Below are 21203 nucleotides of genomic sequence, written 5' to 3'. Positions count from 1 at the left end.
GTACCATACAGAATCAATTATGAACAGTTTAGTTTGTGCCTTAAAATTGTTGCCCATAGGAAGACGCTACTTGGATATAACAAAACAGAATATCCTCGTAACAGCTCCAAATGACACAAAACTAATATGGGTGAGTAGAACATGATGTAATAACATAAAATCAAGGGACCAATGTAAAAAAAAAACTGTGTTCCCCTTTAACTCACTAGTTATTTCCATAAAAAGAGGCCACAAATCAGAGTTATCCAGTTTAAAATGCAAAGCTACCAAATTAGGAAAATGTATGCAAACCTCCAACATTTATGAAAGTACTAAACATCCCTCTATAACTCTGTAAATAGGAATACTTTTGGTAATTCTAGATAGCCTAAAACAGAACAACAGCATCATATGTTGGTAAGTGTATAAAAAAGCTGCATTTACTTTTTTCTTGTGCAGGTACAGTAAGTCTCTAATGGAGACCTTTTATCTCTGGTCATCTGATACTGTATATAACAGAGGATGTTTATAAATATGTAAGCACATAATCAAATGCAGCCAATTAATAATGGAGAATTGGATAGCATTTAATGGCTTGAGGTTAGCAGTCAGTTTTTATGAACTGATGTCAGTGGTTAGTCTGGGTGTTTCTGTAAATGCCCTGAAACATAGTCCCGATCCCACACATCCTCTGGATCCAGCTGGAATTAATGCTGAGGCTTCTTCAGTACAGTGTATATTGCAGGGTAAACCTCTTGTGCCTGCATTCTCAAAGGATGGGGACTTTGTAATTGGAGGTGTTTTCTCCATCCACTTTAAACTTCATTCAGTGATTTATAACTACACCACCAAGCCCAAGTCTCCAAGATGCACAGGGAGGTTAGTAAGACCAACAGGTGAAAACAAGATAAATAATGGAAACGCTTTGATTTTGTATTTTGTAAAATATGTGTTCCTATTTGTAAACTATTAATCTATTTAAGTATTTCTGAATTTCATGTATAATTTTAATTTGGTGTAAGCATTAAATTTGCTGCATGTAGTAATTTGAAATTTCTATTTTTTTGTTAAGTAAATTGTAGCATTTTACATATATATATATTTGTATTTAGTCACAGTAATTTATTGCATATAATTGGAAGTTTACTGACTGTGTCACAGCACTCAACTGAATCCTTCTGTACAGTGTAAACCCTCGAGTACTGCGTTTCCTACGCACCATGATCTTTGCCATTGAGGAGATAAATAACAGCACAGAGCTGCTGCCCGGCATTAAACTTGGATACCAGATCTATGACTCATGCCTAGCAATACCTGTGTCAGTTCAGGTAGCATTTCAGCTCTTAAATGGCCAGGAACCTGTATTCAACACAGGTGAAAATTGCTCTCAATCTGGAGTTATGTCTGTGGTCGGAGACTCTGGGTCCACCCCATCCATCAGCATTTCTCGCATTTTCGGTTCTTTCAATATTCCGCTGGTAAACTGTTGCCTATACACACACATATACATTTATATTTATATTTATTGTATATTTTTATTGAGATTCAATTTGGATTGATATTTGATTGAAAGATTGAATTTTTTATAATTATTGATTTAGGTGAGTCCATTTGCCACATGTGCCTGTCTGTCAGACAAGCAGCAGCACCCAACGTTTTTTAGAACAATTCCCAGTGACCAGTTCCAAGCTGATGGGCTGGCCAAACTGGTGAAACACTTTGGCTGGAATTGGATAGGTGCAGTGCGCTCCGACTCTGATTATGGAAATTATGGCATGGCATCTTTTCTTGACGCAGCACTCAGAGAGGGGATATGTGTGGAGTATTCTGAAGCCTTCCATCGGACAGACCCACACATCAAGATCAAAAGAGTTGCTGATGTGATCCGAAGGTATTTTGTTGTATTTTTCTTTTTGTGTTATTTGTAAAGATGGATTTTGTCTGAAAATATTTTGTAAATATTTTACAAGTATACAATGATTATATTGAACCCTACCATTGTTCCTGGATGACTAATGTTTTACAATTGTTATCTTTCTTTATCTTTATGTGAGGTTTCTGATGTGTTGTATCCTTTCCAATATCTCTTTAGAGCCACTGCTGTTGTTGTGGTGGCGTTTGCATCATCAGGAGATATGAAGTTCCTCATGGAGGAGCTGGCCCTAGACCCTCCTCCGCCTCGTCAGTGGATTGGAAGTGAGGGATGGATTGGAGACCCATACTTGCTCACCTTCAGTTTCTGTGCAGGGGCCATTGGAGTTGCCATACAACAATCAGTGACCCCAGGGCTAAAAGACTTTCTTTTCGATCTCTCTCCCTCTGAGGTTGCTGCCTCCTCAGTGCTGACTGAGTTCTGGGAGGATGCTTTCAACTGCACTTTGACAAAAAGTAAGAAAGTGTTCATATCTTCTGTCCTTAGATTTGCAGACATACAGTAGCACATACTTAGTGTTTTGTATTGAATTGGTTTTGAGCATATTTTTGTTAGGTCATTTTATAAAAAAACATATAATAGGAAAGATAATGTTTTAATATAATTAACTAAATAGTAAAAAGTATAATGACATGTACATGTGAATGCACTTTTCAATAGAAGAGTAATATTTAAATGATATTTGTACAGGTAAGGCAAGTTATGTAATATTAATTGTGTGCAATTCACAGAACTTACAATGAAAGTGAATACACTACCTTGTTCATTTTTAAAATATAAATTTCATGAAACTGCATTTCAGAGTAAATTGTACGGGAAAAAATATATATATGATACCAAAAATCACTTACTTTATTAACATTTTGAAAAAAAAACTGAAGGTAGATTTGATATCTTTGCAGGAAATAGGCTGTTGGAAAGTGACCAACTGATGATTTTAGGTGATAAAAAAGTGAAAGTTGTGGTATGTAAAGGTGAAACATGAGATAAGCAGCCCTTTTAACTGCTTAGTATCACATGTAAAGTAAAAATCCACAGCAAAATCAACAACAGGAGATGTTTCTCATCACAAAATAGGAAGAATTTTAATAATTCTAACTAACCTAAAACATAACAGTCACATTATATGTTGCCAAAGATAAAAAGCTTTTCCTGATACTTTTATAAAATTGCTAGAAAATATTTTATGCATTTTATTTTATCATTTTATCTTATTTAATTATCTGTTAGTTTTGTGGGTTGGTAAATATAACTGCCTGTCCTTTTCCTTTGTTTATAGATTTTGATTTGAGCAAAATGTTGTGTGATGGAACAGAAGATATTAAAACGCTCAGAAGTCCATACACTGAAACATCACAGTTGAGGATTAATAACATGGTATACAAGGCTGTGTATGCAATAGCACATGCCACTCACAATGCAGTGTGTGAGGGAAAAAATGGCTATACTCAGTGTGACAAACATACTATATTAAAGCCCAAAGAGGTATAGTCAAGAAAAATAAAATCTCTGATGTTTTTTTATTGTTCTTTTTTTTATTTAAGGCACGCATCCCCAAAGTCAGTCCTTGACGGCCGCTGTCCTGCAGGTTTTAGAGGTTTCCATGCTCCAGCACAGCTGAGTTTAATTACAAGCTGATTAGCAGACCTTTGCTCAACTGCAGTCATCATAATCAGCTGTGCCAAAGCAAGGAAACCTCTAAAACCTGCAAGACAGTGGCCTTCAAGAACCGACTTTGGGGATGCCTCATTTAAGTTTAAAGAGTAGCTATAAAAACATTATCTTTAGAAATGATTGATTCCTTTTTTATATCACAGATTTTCAGTGAATTAAAGAAAGTAAACTTTTCAAGGAATGGTTACCATGTGTCATTTGATGTTAATGGAGATCCCACAGCTTTCTATGAGCTTGTGAATTGGCAGAAAAGTGAAACTGGTGTTATTGAACCAGTAACGGTTGGCTACTATGATGCATCACTACCTGTGGGCCAGCAGTTCAATATCAATGGCAAATTGACCTGGATGGAAGGTGGCACAAAAGTAATTAGCCTAATATAAAGGGTTTATCAAATGAAAAAAAAAAATGGTTATAAATGCATGAGCCAAATGTTAAACAGAAATCAGTTTAAACAAAACAAACTATATTTTCTCTGTGCTTCTTTCAGGTACCAGTGTCAGTGTGCTCTCAAAGTTGTCCTCCAGGAACTCGTAAAGTGTTACAGAAAGGAAAACCCATCTGCTGCTATGATTGTATACCTTGTCCTGAAGGAGCGATCAGTAACATCACAGGTTAAATCTAATGTTTTAATGCATATTTGCATGCAAAACCTTAGACATGAAAATATGCTAATCTTTTTTCTTAGATTCTCCTGACTGCTTCTCATGTCCTGAAGAGTCCTGGCCCGATTCAAAAAGGAAGTCCTGCATCCCAAAACCTGTTGAATTTCTTTCCTTTGGAGAAGTCCTGGGAATTATTTTGGCTACTGTATCTGTTAGTGGTGCATTTTTGACAGTTACTGCAGTCGCTGTTTTCATTCATCACAGAACGACTCCAATTGTGAGAGCTAACAACTCTGAGCTGAGCTTCCTGCTGCTCTTCTCTCTGACTCTGTGTTTTTTATGTTCATTAACATTCATTGGAGCACCTTCTGAGTGGTCCTGCATGCTGCGGCACACAGCATTTGGCATCACTTTTGTTCTCTGTATCTCCTGTGTCCTTGGGAAAACTGTTGTGGTTCTAATGGCCTTTAAGGCTACACTTCCAGGTAACAATGTCATGAAATGGTTTGGTCCTCTTCAGCAGAGAGTGACTGTAGTGTGTCTTACTTTGATTCAAGTTATAATTTGCACCTTGTGGTTAGTACTGAGTCCTCCATTCCCAATTAAGAATCTAAACACCTGTAAGGACAAGATCATCCTAGAATGTGCATTAGGCTCTGCTGTTGGTTTCTGGGTTGTACTTGGCTATATTGGCCTTCTTGCTGTTTTTTGCTTTATATTGGCTGTTCTTGCTCGGAAACTACCTGATAATTTCAATGAAGCAAAGCTGATCACATTCAGCATGTTGATATTCTGTGCAGTCTGGATCACCTTCATCCCAGCATATGTCAGCTCTCCTGGAAAATATACAGTTGCAGTGGAGATATTTGCCATTTTGGCCTCTAGCTTTGGTCTGATGCTGTGTATATTTGCTCCAAAGTGTTTCATCATTGTGTTTCAGCCAGAAAAGAACACCAAGAAATATTTAATGAATAAGACTTGATTCCAAAAGGTTTATCTCCAAGTTCGTCAAAGTCTTTATAAATATTGTGTTTCTGAAGAATTGGAAAAAGGAAGACTTTTAAAATGGTAATGTGATTGCAAATATATTTCTGCTTTTTCTTCTCCATTTTAGCTTTCTTTAACTTTGGGCAGATCTATATGTATAATTTAGGACACAATTTAAAATATATAGAGTATTGTTTTGAATATATAAACCATCCACTGAACTTAACTTATTCTTAATGGTTGTCATCCTTACTAGCGGAATGCTTTCTTTAAATAAAATGCTAAATAATAAAATGTCAGTTGTCTTCTCTGTGTAGGGGGTTGGAGAAGCTGTAGGAGGGATTCCTGCCAGGTAGTGTGTTGGCAGCATTGATGAACTTGGCGTTATGTATGTGACCAGAGTGACATGTGCATAAAAAGTAAATGTATCCTAGCCCTAACAAGATATGTTACACTTCACAGTACCAGCTGTCAGTAAATAAAAGCTTCACTTCATCTTAAATCTGAAGTTTTTTTGTTTTCTTTCTGCACATGATTTCATGTCGCAGGTTTGTGGGAGACCTAGAATGTTGTGCTACAGTCAGTTTCAATCTATGTTTAGTGTATATATCACAATTTAGGCAAAATATAAATAAAAAAAAAATACAGAGGACATGACCCCGTTGTCCTAGGAAGAGTCACAGGCATTCCCCTCAGCACATTGTTTCTATCTAAATCGGCACCATGTCGGCACACTGAATGTTTGATTAATTCAGTTGTGTTTTTAACCTATTCTCATCACTCTTCTGTCTTCTGTAATTCATCATGCCAAATGGTTTTTATACCACGATCCCTTCTATCATTCTTCCCATCACTCATCCTATCATTCATCCCAGCAATCATCCCCTCATTCATCCCAGCATCATCCCCTTATTCATCCCAGCAATCATCCCATCATTCATTCCCTCCTTAATCCCATCGCCATTTACCTCACCTCACCATCTCTTCACAAACTTTTGGTAGGCCTTTGCGGCAATTGGCCCAACTTTGGTAGTCCTTCGTGGCAACTAGCCCTCTTTTGGTAGGCCGTCGCGGCAACTGGCCCTGGCCTTCTTTTAGTAAGCCTTCGCGACTCATCTCCTCTGTTACTCCTCCTGATGTTCTGCTTTTCTTAGCTTTCAATTCAGTCTCTGCCTTCTTAGCATGCTGTCGTTTAGGCCTCAACCTCTGCATTTTTTTTGGGGGGGGAAGCCCTATTCTTTGCTCCTGTTCATGCATATCAATCAAAATTAAGCGCTGTGTTTCCTTTCCGAGGTCTGAGCGCCAAAGACCAAGAAATTGTATCAATAAATTTCTCCTAATTGTATTTTTTCTTCGTGTAAGTTTTTCAGATTGAAATGGAGCCTAGGTGGAAGTTCAACTGAAGAAACTGACTCTTACATCCACCTGCGACACAGCCAATCAGTTTTAAACCACACCTCCGCAAAAGTCAATCGTCATTCAAAGTTCATCCTAAAAGGCCTCCGATCCACCTGTGTGTTCCTGCGCACAGGCTGTGGATGCAATGTGTGACTTCATTCAGATGACACAGTTTCAACCCACCTCTAGCCCCTCCACCACCATCGCACCTAAAGCTTCATCAGTGTTATTCCTCCCATGACACTGATGATGATGATGTCCGGCAGAAGACCGCCATGTTGAGCATGGTTCTGCCAGAGGTTTTTTCCCAATGGGGAGTTTTTCCTCTTCACTGTCGCTTCATGCTTGCTCGACATGGACAGGTTCTCTCAACCTGTGTTATCCAGCTGAACTTCAATCTTCCAGGTCCCTGAGTGAAGATCTGGTATCAGCTCAAGGTTGATATGATAACCACATGACATTGCCAATAAATACACAGCTTTGTACCTTATTTTAATTTGCAAAAATCAAATTTTATATTCAGGACTTTTATTCTTGAAAACCAGGCCTCTCTGATAATACAGTTGAAGAATACAGCTGACAGTGACTGTCTGTTTTATTGCGTCAGTGCCTCTAGTGGCAAAATAAAGTATTACAAGAAAAAACAGAAAAATTTGCCTTTGATTTTTTTCAGAAAATAAAACGAGGAAAAAAAACTTTCAAGCTTTTCTTTTCCAGATTTTGGCTTTGTTTAAAATTCTGGGCTGCATCCTCCAAGGACGCGGTCTACGTAGACTGGATCCTTCGAAGTCCATGAAATTCCTGGGCTGCATCCTCCAAAGACGCGGTCTACGTAGACTGGATCCTTCGAAGTCCATGAAAATAAAGAGACCGGAAGTGTTTTGGCTGTGAATTCGAACAGGTCTACCCTTCAGCGGGTTTTACCTCCGTATGCTCTGTTGCTTAGCAACCGTAAAAGTTGACACACAAAGCAGGAAAAGAATGAAAACCAAAGTTTTAAAAACTGTTTGTTTATTTATTTATTTTTTTACTATAAAGTGAACAAAGAATACACTCACAAGAATCCAGAGTGGAATAAAGGTTCCAACCACCGGAAGCAGGAACAAAAAAAGCAAATGTAATGATAGAAACCTTAGTCAGTTAAATAACATGCTGCTGTCATTTTGCACATCTCTCATGTTGCTGCTATTTTCAGATATCCATTACTGTAAAAATGTCCGTAGCTGCATATTTATTCTCCAGTTTTATATTGTTAAAACACTTTACAGAATTGTATTGTTTATATTTTAACTCTTCCCTATTATTTTAGTCTTATACATTTTTCTAAGGTCCACATTTGTGTGACCATTTTCAATAATCTTTCTGCTGCTGTAAATTTGCCCATTGTGGGACAATAAAGGGATTTTCTATTCTACTGTATAAAAGGGGTTAGACATATATAAGTAAATCTAAACAATGTATGTATAAAAAATATATCTGCAAAATCTCTAATATTCAACAACAAAAATACTTAGTTAAGCATATTGTGCAAAACAGCAATAAAAAATTAAACTCCTATCAGATTTACAGTCCCCACACTGCAGATATATTAGAATCTGTCCTTAAATTACAGCCAAAACCATTTACACAGTAAACTATAGATAAATCAAACATTACCACCGCTTATCTGACTCAGTAACCATTAAAACAACTATTTTCATTCATTTCAGACTGAATTATTCACAGACTTGTATTATATTAAACTCAACTTCCAATTTTCACCACTGTTCCGTGCCAAGTAACATTTCCTCTGATCACGGAGCAATAAATCCTGGGTAAACCAAGGATACCGAGGATACCTCGGACCCGTTCTTCAAATTGGGCAAAAAGAAGGACGCATTTTAAGGCCGCATAATGAGGACTCTTGGAATCCGACCAGACCTCGGTGCCGCGCTATGATGTAATCGTCCTTCGAATCTGGCCTTCTAAGGACGTAGCCCAGGATTTCGAACAAAGCATTTGTTTTTCTGTTGCCTTTCAGGGCTTCCATACTTCTCTGTTGTTCCATTTGTAGATAACTACAATAAGATTCTTCCTGATCAAAATCACACTTCTAGACCTAACTGTAATAATATTTTTTTCTAACCTACGTTTTTGTAGCAGAAACAGAATTTTAGGAACTAGAAAAACAAAAGTATCCTAGTAAGAATTAAGTTTTATATATCTAGAAATGTTTACACATTTTAATTGGCCATTTTGACATTTATCAGCTGACTGAAAATGTATTTATGATATCTGAAAAACATTTTTCATAGTTAAAATAATACAAAAGTTGACCAGTAATATTAGGAATATGGAGATCTGAAATTAATTTATATACATCCGGAATGTTTATTCTAGATGTGGAGAATGTCATTTTGTTTGAAATGGTCATTTAGCCAAAGGAAATTTTTTTTTTTTTTTTTTTCAGATATCAAGAATACATATTCAGAAAAACTAGTACAATAAAAAAGGCTTGCCATAGATTTTGTTACCGTGAAAATATTATTTCTTGAATGGTAGTAGATAGAGGTATCTATTAAGGTGAAATCCTCTGGCAGCAGGTATAATTAAAGTCTAAAAACATTTTAAAATATAGAAGTTGCGGATCATCTCATGCGTCCCTCCTGATGTTGATTCTGTCTTCTTTTACACAGTAAATAAGTGGCCATTTGCAGCCGTACTTCAGATGTTATTGTCTCAATAGGTAGCAGTTATAAGCAGCTATGAGTACCATAGAATGGGTTCAGATTGTGTCAGTAGGCTCATTAGGTTGTTATCATTGAGTGAATCCTAATCCTAACCATAAAATAACTCTTTTTCCCCATGGAATTAATTAATCTGTTTATGTGTAAAGTGAAAATTATTTCAGTAGTTCTTCGTGTACTGTGAACATAAATGAATATAAATAAAATGATCCGCATCTCACTCATATTAAACAAACCAAAAACAAGTAATCTCATGCCCTGTCCACGAAGTTGTAGAATCCTCTGCCTATGAATATTCAATTCTCTGTGAAAAAGTGCCAATCGTTCTTTCATAAGATTCTTGTCAAACAGACATGCAGTGTTTGCTTTTAAACCCTAATTTGTGTAACGAACCTTGTGAATTATATATTTCTTTTTTTATGCACGAACCTAAAACAAAAATCTGACTAAATCAGGAAGTAAAACAGCGCGATTGGCAGTAGGAAGAGCGGAGACAGAGGACACTCCGAGTTTACTGAACAAAACCTGCTACCGACCAGGTTAGCTCTTGGGAGAATGTTACTACAGTGACTGAAACTTCTCTTTAGATCTTAGAATATTTTAGATGTTTAAAAACGAATAGTAGGGGACTAGCCAAGACTAGCCAAGGACCAGCCAAGTGCCCATTAAGGAAAGTGGGGAAATTTTGAATGGCTACTACTGTCCTACTACTCTCCTCGTAGTTTTTTCATGTGTGTTTCCCCTGATGTCTTCTAGGTTTTGGTTTTCTGTATTTTGTTATTTTGCCACAATTGCCACCTTTTTTGAATTATTAAATCTGCAAGAAACCCCTTCTGCTTCATGCATTCTTTCTCTGCATTTGGGTTCTCCAAAACCTCCACGTAACCCAACATCTCAGATCATGCAGATCTTGTCTCATTCAGTTTTCCTTTTAATTCCTCTTATTTTATTAAAAATGAGGAACTTTCATATATCCAAACTGAGTGGTAGAAAAGTAGATTTACGCCCGGAAGTCAATGCTTACAGAGCACAACCATAGAATAACAAAGCAACTTATAACTCTGCTTTCAACTATCAGAAGATATTAACTAAAGATCACCAATCAGTTCTAAAAACATCTTTAGGCAAACCCTTGTTCATCCCTGGAGAACCACTGAACCAGTTTAGCACCTTAAAGGAATAGTACACCCAAAACATGATTAGCCTTCATTTTCTACTCACCCCCATGCTGCACAACACTCTGGAGTACTTTATTGATATCTCAAATGCATCTGGAGATCTGGGAGACTTCTTGCTGTCTGCTGACATTCAAATAATGGAGGTCTACGGTGCCCGAGACAGAAAGGTCCATAAAAGTCCACAAAAAACGTGTCAATATTCCTCCACACTGCTCGTCCAATATATTCCAAGTGTCCTGAGTGGGTAGCATCCAGAATTTACTCAAAACGAAGTCATTTAGAATGTTTTTAGAGCATAAACAGTAGTGTATAGGATTTCCTGAAAGCGCGTGAACGTGCAGGCGCGCGCTTTCAGGAAATCCTATACACTACTGTTTATGCTCTAAAAACATTCTAAATGACTTCGTTTCGAGTAAATTCTGGATGCTACCCACTCAGGAAACTTAGAATACATTGGACGAGCAGTATGGAGGAATATTGACACGTTTTTTGTGGACTTTTATGGACCTTTCTGTCTCGGGCACCATAGACCTCCATTATTTGAATGTCAGCAGACAGCAAGAAGCCTCCCAGATCTCCAGATGCATTTGAGATATCAAAAAAATACTCCAGAGTGTTGTTCAGCATGGGGGTGAGTAGAAAATGAAGGCTAATCATGTTTTGGGTGTACTATTCCTTTAAAAGGAATTTTTAATATTTCTTTTTGATTTTATCTGACTCTCTTTTACCCATGGCAGCTGCAACCAATGGTCTGTCTCACTTTTTGTTCATTAGCTTGATTTATGTTATATTTCCAGTCCTCATTTTTAGTAAAGCAAAACACAACAAAGCCCTTTTTTTAATAACCTGGACACGAACCTTTTATCACAATGATCAGCCCAATTTAAATAAAATCAACCAACTAACAAACTTACCATAACACAGGGCAGCTGCGACCAGTTGTGATAACAAACTTCCTCGTCTTTTTTTAAAATTGGTGTGCTCTGTCCTCATCTATATCTTAACAGCTGCTAACCACCTAGTGTCATGATCGGTTCACTAATGGAGACCCAAAGATGCAGAACACCACTGACGGACACAGGATGAAAAGTTTAACAAGTTTATTTGCACAATCACACTGAATATGCAGAAGGCTGGTTCGGGCCTGGATTCTGGTTTCACCGGAGTCTGCGTGAGAGACAGCACAGTTAAGGACTGTTGACGGGGTTTGGTTTCCAATGATGCACAGATAGTACCTTGAGGGTTCTTGAGGTTCTCTTTGGGAGAGTCACTGTTGGTTCTGGAGAAGGATTTGGTAGCAGAGTCCGTTAGCTGCTCCAGCGTCTCACGTCTAGTTTGAGCAGACCTTGGCGTTGGTTTCCCAGCTCTAGCCCAGAGCTGCTTGGAGGTTGTCTGAGAATCTTCAGGGTTTGGCTCTGAGGGTCGGCTCGGCAGGTTAGCTCTTCCAGAGCTTTCACGGAGGAAGCACGAGTTTCCTAGAGGCACAGAAACAGAGGTTAGCATCCAACTAGGGATTAGAGTCATGGAGATAATCACTGAGATCAAGGCTTTAGCGCTGACCAACTGGAACAACACTGCGGCGTTGAGGCAAGGTCTGAAGACAGCTTATGTAGTGGAGCCTCTGATGATCTTGATGAGCTGCAGCTGTGCAGGAGGCTCCCTCAGAGGATCCACGGCGGACTCTGCTGGAGAAAGATGGGATTTTCTCCAGCTCCCAACACCTAGCTAACAACTGTTTCTGTGTACAGCATGCTAAAGTGTTCTTTCTGCCGTATTAACAGTCTACACAAAACATTTACCCCCTCATTCATAAAACGATAAAATCTGGGACATTTCTAGGGACGGCTTAGTCGGGGACAGGTGGTCCATGACGGGGACTGTCCTAGAAAAATCAGGGACATCTTGTATCATTATGATTGACACATGGACATTCTGCCAGGAAACAACGTCTGCAGCATTTAAACTCTGTGCGGGTTTCCTCCTTTTCTTGCAGGTGTTACATCGAGCCGCGTTCCACCGTCAGATTCGGTTTCCCCTGCATCTCCGCACTTTGCAAGCGGCAGAAAACGTGCATGCTTGCTGAAGCCAAAATAAGCCACAATAAATGATTAAGCCACAAATGAGAACATGAGTAAATGTATAAAGCCATGTTGATAATATAACAATTTGCATGAATAAAAAACTTATAATAATAATAATAAATCGTCTTAAACCAAAGCAAATTTAATGTCAGTTAATGGCAACCTATTTAGATTTTAAAAATAAGGCAATTCATCATAATAAGTATAAAGATCACTGGGTAATGACATCTTTTTTTTTTTTTTTTTTACATCATCCTTTGTGCACTAAAGGAGACCAATAAAAAGACACTTGCACACATTCACTCTTGAAGAATGGAGATTGGCCTGAGATCAGCAGTGAGTTTGTTCAGTCTGGTTACAGTAGTTGCGTTACACGGGTCTCTAGATGATGAAAAAAGAATAATTCAATCTACTAATGCTTTTGCTGGTACTGATGCCAGCGTTGAGACTTCACTGGCAAAATGTACCCTGCAGGGTAATGCACGACCTCCTGCATTTTCCATGGATGGAGAATTCTTAATTGGAGGTGCTTTCTTCATTCACTACCAAATGGAGACAGTAGTAAACAACTACACAACAAAGCCTAAGCTTCCAAAATGCACAGGAAGGTTGGTAAAATGAAGAAGTGCCACAAAGTATTTGTAAATTTGCTATCTTTAGAAAACATCTTGTTAAGATTGATAGTGTATGCATTTGTGTAAATTTAACTGAATGTCAAGAATAATATATTTAGTTTGTTCAAATAAAAAAGGTTATTTAATAAAGTCTAAAAAATTGACATATTAATGGTTTTTCAAGGGACTTCTCATATTCTGTTTTAGAATTGTTAATTCTCACATTGTTTTTGTTGGCTTAACTATGTGAGCTAGTAGTACATAATGTCGTTTGCTTGGTAAACCTCAAGACTCTCTTGATTTGGTTCTTTGCAGCTTCAATGCCCGGGATCTACGCTTCTCTCGAACAATGATTTTTGCAATTGAGGAGATAAACAACAGCACAGAGCTGCTGCCTGGCATGAGACTTGGTTATCAGATTTATGACACATGCTCTGCTGTGCCTGTGGCTGTGCATGTTGCATTTCAGCTAACAAATGGTGAAGACCCTGTATTTTACAAGGAAAGTAACTGTTCTCAGTCTAGTGTGGTGATAGCAGCTGTTGGAGACTCTGGGTCAAGCCCATCTATAAGTATGTCACGTATCATTGGGTCCTTCAATATCCCTCTGGTGAGAAAATAGTTTCTTTTTTAATAAGTAAATCTGAAATTACCCACAATGTATTACTTATTTTTTATATTTGCTATAGGTAAGCCACTTTGCCACTTGTGCCTGCCTGTCTGATAAACATGAATACCCAAATTTTTTCAGAACTATTCCTAGTGACCATTACCAAGCTGCTGCTCTGGCAAAGCTGGTGAAACACTTTGGCTGGACTTGGATAGGAGCTATCTATTCAGACTCAGATTATGGAAATTATGGCATGGCAATTTTTCTCGAGACAGCACGCAGGGAAGGGATTTGTGTTGAATACATGGAATCCTTCGATTGGACCTACCCGCAGAGCAAGATCCAAAGAGTTGCTGATGTAATCCGGAGGTTTCTGTGTATCCATCATTCTTTATATATTATACAAATTATTATTGCCTTTTGATCAGTATTGAATCAAAAATACAACTAGTACCTTATCAAGATTAAGATAAAAAATTTATTAATTATTTTGAGATAATTCAATGATTGTCTTTTCAGGTCAACAGCAACGGTTGTTGTGGCATTTGCAGCTCCTGGAGATATGAAGATCCTCTTGGAAGAGCTTGCACGGCAGCTGGTTCCATCACGTCAGTGGATAGGAAGTGAGGCCTGGATAACTGACCCAAATTTGATGAGCTTCAGTTTCTGCACGGGTGCCATTGGGGTTGCCATCCAGCGATCTGTGATCCCAGGTCTGAGAGAATTTCTTCTGGATCTCTCTCCCTCTGAAGTGGCTGCCTCTTCGGTGCTTACTGAGTTCTGGGAGGATGCATTTAACTGCAGTTTAACAAAGAGTGAGAAAATGTTCTTTCATCCTTCCCCTTTTTTTTATATGTAAATGTAAATTCTAAAAACTTAGAACTCTGTACGTGAAATTTACTTATTGTCACAATTTTTCTGGACAAATTTAAAAGAATGTTAACTACTTGATTACTGTTAAACTTCAATTGTTTTTTTTTTTAGCTTCAAACTTAAACAAGCAGCAGTGTGATGGAACAGAAGACATAAAAACCCTTAAAAGCCCATACACCGAAACATCTCAGCTTAGAATTTCTAACATGGTTTATAAGGCTGTGTATGCAATAGCACATGCTATACATAACGTATTGTGTCAGAAAAAAAATACAACTGTACAGTGTAACAAATACATCAGACTGGATCCAACACAGGTCAGTTTGAATAATAGGTGGCATGAAGAGTTTTACTTACAACCTGAGGATTACTTTAAATCGCCAGTGATTTTTTTTTCTCTCTTTTTTCTTTACTTCAAAGGTTTTAACTGAACTTAAGAAAGTAAGCTTTTCCCAAAATGGCTACCATATTTCATTCGATGGTAATGGAGACCCTATAGCTTTTTATGAGCTGGTGAACTGGCAGAACAGTGAAAGTGGACTTATTGAGCCGGTAACAGTGGGATACTACGATGCATCACTGCCAATGGGCAAACAGTTTCATATCAGCAGAAAACTAACCTGGCTTGAAGATGCCAAACAAGTATGTATCTTAATGCAGAGGATGTGAATAGGGTAGGACAGCATCCTTGCCTGGAAATAGATTAAATGTTGTTTTCCCTCTGGCTCTATGACAGGTACCGGTGTCAGTGTGCTCCAAGAGTTGTCCTCTAGGAACCCGTAAGGTGTTGCAAAAAGGAAAACCCGTGTGCTGTTATGATTGTATACCATGTCCTGAAGGGGAGATTAGTAATGTGACAGGTGGATCTATTTTCTATATGTAAGTTACTATGTTAAAAAACTTCTTTAATAATGGCTGTTTTTGATCAATTCTTTAGATGCACCTGACTGCTTCCTTTGTCCGAGAGAGTTCTGGCCCAATCGAGGCAGAGATGCATGCTTTCCCAAACCTGTGGAGTTTTTTTCTTTTGACGAAGTCCTGGCAATCATCCTCGCTATATTTTCTGTTTGTGGTGCCTGCATAGCCATCATAACAGCAGTGATTTTCTTTCATCAAAGGGCAACTCCCATTGTCAGAGCTAACAACTCTGAGTTGAGCTTCCTGCTTCTCTTTTCCCTGACTCTTTGTTTCTTATGTTCATTAACTTTCATTGGAGCACCCTCTAAGTGGTCCTGCATGCTGCGGCACACAGCATTTGGTATCACCTTTGTTCTCTGTATATCCTGTGTTCTTGGAAAAACTATAGTTGTTTTAATGGCTTTTAAAGCAACACTTCCAGGAAGTAATGCTATGAAATGGTTTGGTCCCCCACAGCAAAGAATAACTGTAGTGTCTGTCACCTTCGTTCAAGTTATAATATGCACTTTATGGCTGATTTTGAGTCCCCCTTTTCCAGTGAAAAATCTAACCACCTACAAGGAAAAGATCATCTTGGAATGTGCATTGGGCTCTAATGTAGGTTTCTGGGCTGTGCTTGGCTACATTGGCCTGCTGGCGATTTTTTGCTTTGTTTTAGCTATTTTTGCTCGGAAACTTCCAGACAATTTTAATGAAGCCAAGCTAATTACCTTCAGCATGTTGATATTCTGTGCAGTCTGGATAACTTTTATTCCAGCATATATCAGCTCTCCTGGAAAATTTACCGTGGCTGTTGAAATATTTGCGATTCTAGCTTCCAGTTTTGGACTGATAGTCTGTATATTTGCTCCGAAGTGTTTCATTATTTTGTTTCAACCAGAGAAGAACACAAAGAAATATTTAATGAACAAAAAATAATGTAAAATTGTCTAAGGAATGAAATCATAACAAAATGTAGCACATGGGATATCAAGGCACTTGTCAAACTTTTTGAACTGCATAGTTTCATTTAATAAATGTCTAAAATATTAAAATAATAGTTTTGAGCAAATCAACTGCATACATTTGATTTTTTTCTGTTTGTCTGTTTTTGTCTGGAAGGCAAAATAGGGCACATATGGTCACATTTGGATTAAATGGTTTGTCAATAGCAATGTCTTAGAGAAATTCAGAGTTACCCATTGTAAGATAGGACTAAGTGTATCACCTGTAGGACAACCAGGAACAGCAGCCCAACCAAAATTGCTCTTCTGGATCATGTGAAAGCTGGACAGAATGCCAGGCAAGATGTCGCTACTGTGCAAAGTAGCAATAAGTAAAATTTGTAAAGCCGAAATTAGAATTAAATGCTGTAAAATCCTACGAAATCTTTGCAAGAAACTTTAATCTTGGTAATAAATCAGGGAGCTTTTCAACTAACCTGCTTAAAATAAATACAGAAAAAAAAAATTTCAGCTGTTATAGACTCAACAGTAAAAATTTAAAACTATATATGATCCAAATAATATAAACAGCTGTTCAAGAGACTTATAAACCTCTATACTTATCAAAAATTAACCCATCAGATTGTGACATTGATGTATTTTTAAACAAGGTAATTCCTAAATTATCTGATAATCAGGCGACGGCCCTGGATTCATTGCTAACAACAGTTGAACTGCAAGAGGCTGTCAAAGAGATGCCCAAAGAAAAGGTTCCAGGCCCTGATGGACTTCCAGAAGTATTGTATAAAGAATATTGGAATATTCTGGAACAAACATTAATTAGAATACATTTCAAACAAAAAACTAAGGAGAAGGGCAGACTTCCACCAAATATGGATTCTGCTAATTATTCTCCTGCTAATACCAGATAAAGATCCTGACCATCCCACCAGCTATCGACCCATATGGCTGATTAATGTTGACCTTCAAATAATTTGTAAAGCTCTTGCCAAGCATTTAGAAAAAGTAACCCCAATTTAATCCACTCAGGTTAAACTAGCTTCATGAAGGGAAGGCCTGCATCTACCAATGTTTAGACCATTCCTACAGTGAAAACATTAAAACCAACACATTATAACTAGTTAAAAAGAAAGTGTTTTATAAAGTTAATTAGAAGTATTTATTTGCATCCCTATGTAAATTGGCAATGGTAACGGTTTTATAAATTGGTTATAAATTCTATACAGCTCCCCAAGGGCAAATAACAAAACAAGAACAAATAATTAAACCTCTTCTAGCTTTAATCTGTGGAGGGGCACTAGGCAAGGATGCACACTCTCTCCCTCATTGTTTGCTATCTGTATTGAACCACTAGCTGCAGCAAATACCTAAACCAGTTATATTACCGTAAATGTATTGAACGCAAGAACATAGAACATAAAGTCAGTCTTTATGCTGATGATGTATTACTGTTTTAGCCATCACTCAAAAACTTTGCTTTCTCGAGTATTTAAATTGTTAGAATTTACGCAAATTCAATGCAATTTGTGCCACTTTAATATATTTATTGCCCACCCCAGCGGGGGTGGTAATTATGTTATTTATTCAGATAATATTCAGACCGCCGTATAACATTTATAAACACAACATGCTGCTGGCTGTGTGAATCAAGCTCAAATCCCGGTCAAACAGATAACTATGCACTTATATAGAATAAAATCACCACAACTTCTATTCAAAATATAAGAGTTTATTTAAAAAAAAAATAATTGAGCTCCAAGTCAAGCATTTTGCATTTAAAAAATCTTGACTAAAACTATTGAAACTCAGCTAAACTAAGGTATCATGTACAAATTAGTAAGAAAAAAACATAATAAATTAAATGATGCAATGATATCACAGTTTAGCATGGATTTTGTGTTTGAGAACTTAAGTTTATGGAACATCTGATCAAATTAGATTTTAACTAATTTAGAGCAATTGGAATGTTTTCAAACCAATTCACAAAGCAACTTTAAAAGGTGAATAAGACATTATTTGGCAAATAATGTTTAATTAAATGATTTGATTAATCAGGAATCAGGAGCCTTTAGTTAACTGATTTTTACTTTCTTTGAGAGAGCGACACATTAGCAGACATGCAGATTCTGATAAAATTTTGTTCATAATTTGGTCATCAAAATGTAAAGAGCATATGCACATTATATTAGTGTTTAAACCCTTAATGAAATAAAGCTTATAAGCAACAGCTCAAACACATTAGCATAGTGAACATTTGGTCCATATTGTTAGTGTGTTTCTACTCAAATGTGACATTAAATTATCAAGAATCATAAAGACAGAAAGAGACACAAACCCCCTTTCTTCAGAAGTGTCAAGTTAGAGTGAGCTGGGGGAGGGATACAAAGGTAGACGTGAATTTCAAAGCAGTCACTGATGGGCAGGACCTCTACCTCAGTGAATATTGTTGAGATAAAACATGGACAGTCCTACATATAAGTGAAGTTTCCAAAAGCCCCCCAATATACAACTGCAGTCAGGGAATAAAAATATTTAGGTATCAACATCTCTCAGAAACTGGTGCATTTAATAAAATTAAACCACATCCCAATGTCAGACAGTTCCGTGCATTGCTATGCAATGCAACATCCTTTTTCTCAATTTTGGTCAGTTTATATATTTAGAAACATTTTTAGTGCAAAGTATTTACATATTATACACTGCTGGCTTTAGCAGACTGTCCATGTTTTTCTTTTTTACAAAGGAGACTTCATTCATTTAGTGATATAGCAGGGGAGTGGCAACTTATAGTGGTTAGGGCATTGCTCTAGGAATCCAGAGGTTCTGAGTTAAAGCCCCGCTCCCCACAGCCTCCACTCTGGGTTCCTGAGCAAAAACCCTAACCCACACTGCTCCCCGTGCGCCTCAGAATGGCACCCCACTGCTCCCAAATGGGTCTAATGCAAAGTGAATTTCCCCATTGTGGGACAATAAAGGGATTTACATTTACATTTACAACCCAGTCACATTGACACAGCTGGGTATATGCATGTATTTAGTATCACTGGACTTATCACAACCCTATCATTCCATTCTGTTACATTCCCCAGTTAACACACATACAAATGTTTGGCATGTCAGCTTATTCACATCAAGAAATTCACATTTTCAATAAGGTAAAGCACTTCCCTAACTACAAGTGTGCAAAGTTTCAAAGCATTAAGAGCTAATATCTTTAATCTACATAAGCTTATACCTCTTATTGTGTGTATATATATATATATATATATATATATATATATATATATATATATATATATATATATCACACCGCCCAATCACTGAGAAACACAGGTAAGTGACCACGATCATCTGAACAGGAGATGATCTTTAGAGTGAATAATTTACCTGGTTTAGCCTTTCAGTCCATCCTCTCAACCATAGGCAGAATAATAAGCCAATGCACTGCGAATAAGAGGTGACCTTGAACCATCCATAGCATCCCCCATGCAGCAACCGCACTAAGCAGGCTGGACTCCGATCCAGGACAGGGATTCAGATCAGACTTAAGTAGTACTGGAATCCAGGAGGCCGCATTCCGGTCAGGGGTTCCAATCCACTCAGGAACAGATAGATCCTGGCATCAGGAATCCATCAGCGTGTGAAGGCAGGTCAAGAGTCGCATGCGTTGAGTATCCAGCTCAGACAGAAACGCACCTGGGAGACAGAATCCAGCAGGAGTCCAACTGTGGTTCAGGTGAACAGATCAGGCATGGACAGACAGGGCCAGTGGGTGAGAGGGAACAGAATCAGGAAAACAGAACCCCTAGGGAAACGCTGAAATGCTCTAACTGCTGGTTATGGGATAACTCGCCTGAGGCCACTAGCTTGAGAATAAACTCCTGACTGGAACACAAACCCTGGAAATAAATCTAACCAATGAGACAGACAGCACACAAACAGAAATCAGACAGGACACAAACAGCAAACAATGATCTGGCCATGATAGCTGGAACTGAGTCCAATATAAGGGAAACCGGCAGGTGTATGAGATGAGTTATAATTAGAAGTTGAATAGAGTTAAGCAGGTGAAAGGTATGAGTTATTAAAGTGAGCTATCAGGTCATGTACAAAAGTTTCACTATATTTGTAGTAAAATCTTTAATTTTAAGAATCTATTTCATTTATGAGAGACCTTAGAGATTTTTCTGTATTTTATGTGTTGGAAATTAGGACAACCAATTCAGAACAGAGTCAGACAGACCCAAAATGAAAGAATGATTAACCAAACCAAAAGCTCCACTAAGTCAAAGAGAATAGACATTGAAATGCTATTCCCCTTATAAAAAATTTCCAGGTAATTTAATATTTTTAACCTTTCAATTTCCATGCTTCTACTAGCTATAAATCAATACTTTTAATTATGAAATAAATAGTTTTAGTTTAATTGTGAATATAGTTTACAATATTCAGTTTTTCAAGTATTTTGGACAGAAGTGTTCGGTTGATAGGCAACATTCCAGTGCTTTAAGAAATATTGACAATATCAATCACATCTTTAAGCAAGTCAGTCAATGCTTTAAACAGCTTGATAGGTAGTGTTTTAAGGCACTAATTGCAGACCCAAGTTTTTAGGCAAATCAATCCTTTTACTGAAACATATTTGCAGCATGCTATAATTTTATTTAGAATTTTCTTTTTATT

General features: G+C 37.5%; 1 protein-coding gene across 1 annotated transcript; it reads left to right on the top strand.

The window, feature by feature from the left end:
- Positions 1 to 555: 555 nt before the first annotated feature.
- On the top strand, positions 556 to 16494 carry LOC119788814. The gene is made up of 17 exons (XM_038293460.1): positions 556 to 858; positions 1166 to 1457; positions 1581 to 1870; positions 2072 to 2367; positions 3192 to 3397; positions 3730 to 3951; positions 4077 to 4200; positions 4275 to 5166; positions 12474 to 12548; positions 12873 to 13169; positions 13491 to 13785; positions 13865 to 14154; positions 14305 to 14600; positions 14770 to 14975; positions 15079 to 15300; positions 15395 to 15518; positions 15596 to 16494. Exons 1-17 carry the CDS (start codon positions 605 to 607, stop codon positions 16492 to 16494), a joined length of 5280 nt encoding a protein of 1759 aa, XP_038149388.1. The 5' UTR covers positions 556 to 604.
- The last annotated feature ends 4709 nt before the right edge of the window (positions 16495 to 21203 follow it).

This window comes from Cyprinodon tularosa, unplaced genomic scaffold (assembly GCF_016077235.1).
Source record: "Cyprinodon tularosa strain WSP-4 unplaced genomic scaffold, ASM1607723v1 ctg327, whole genome shotgun sequence".
NCBI lineage: Eukaryota > Metazoa > Chordata > Actinopteri > Cyprinodontiformes > Cyprinodontidae > Cyprinodon > Cyprinodon tularosa.
This window is presented reverse-complemented; position numbering and strand designations above follow the sequence as displayed.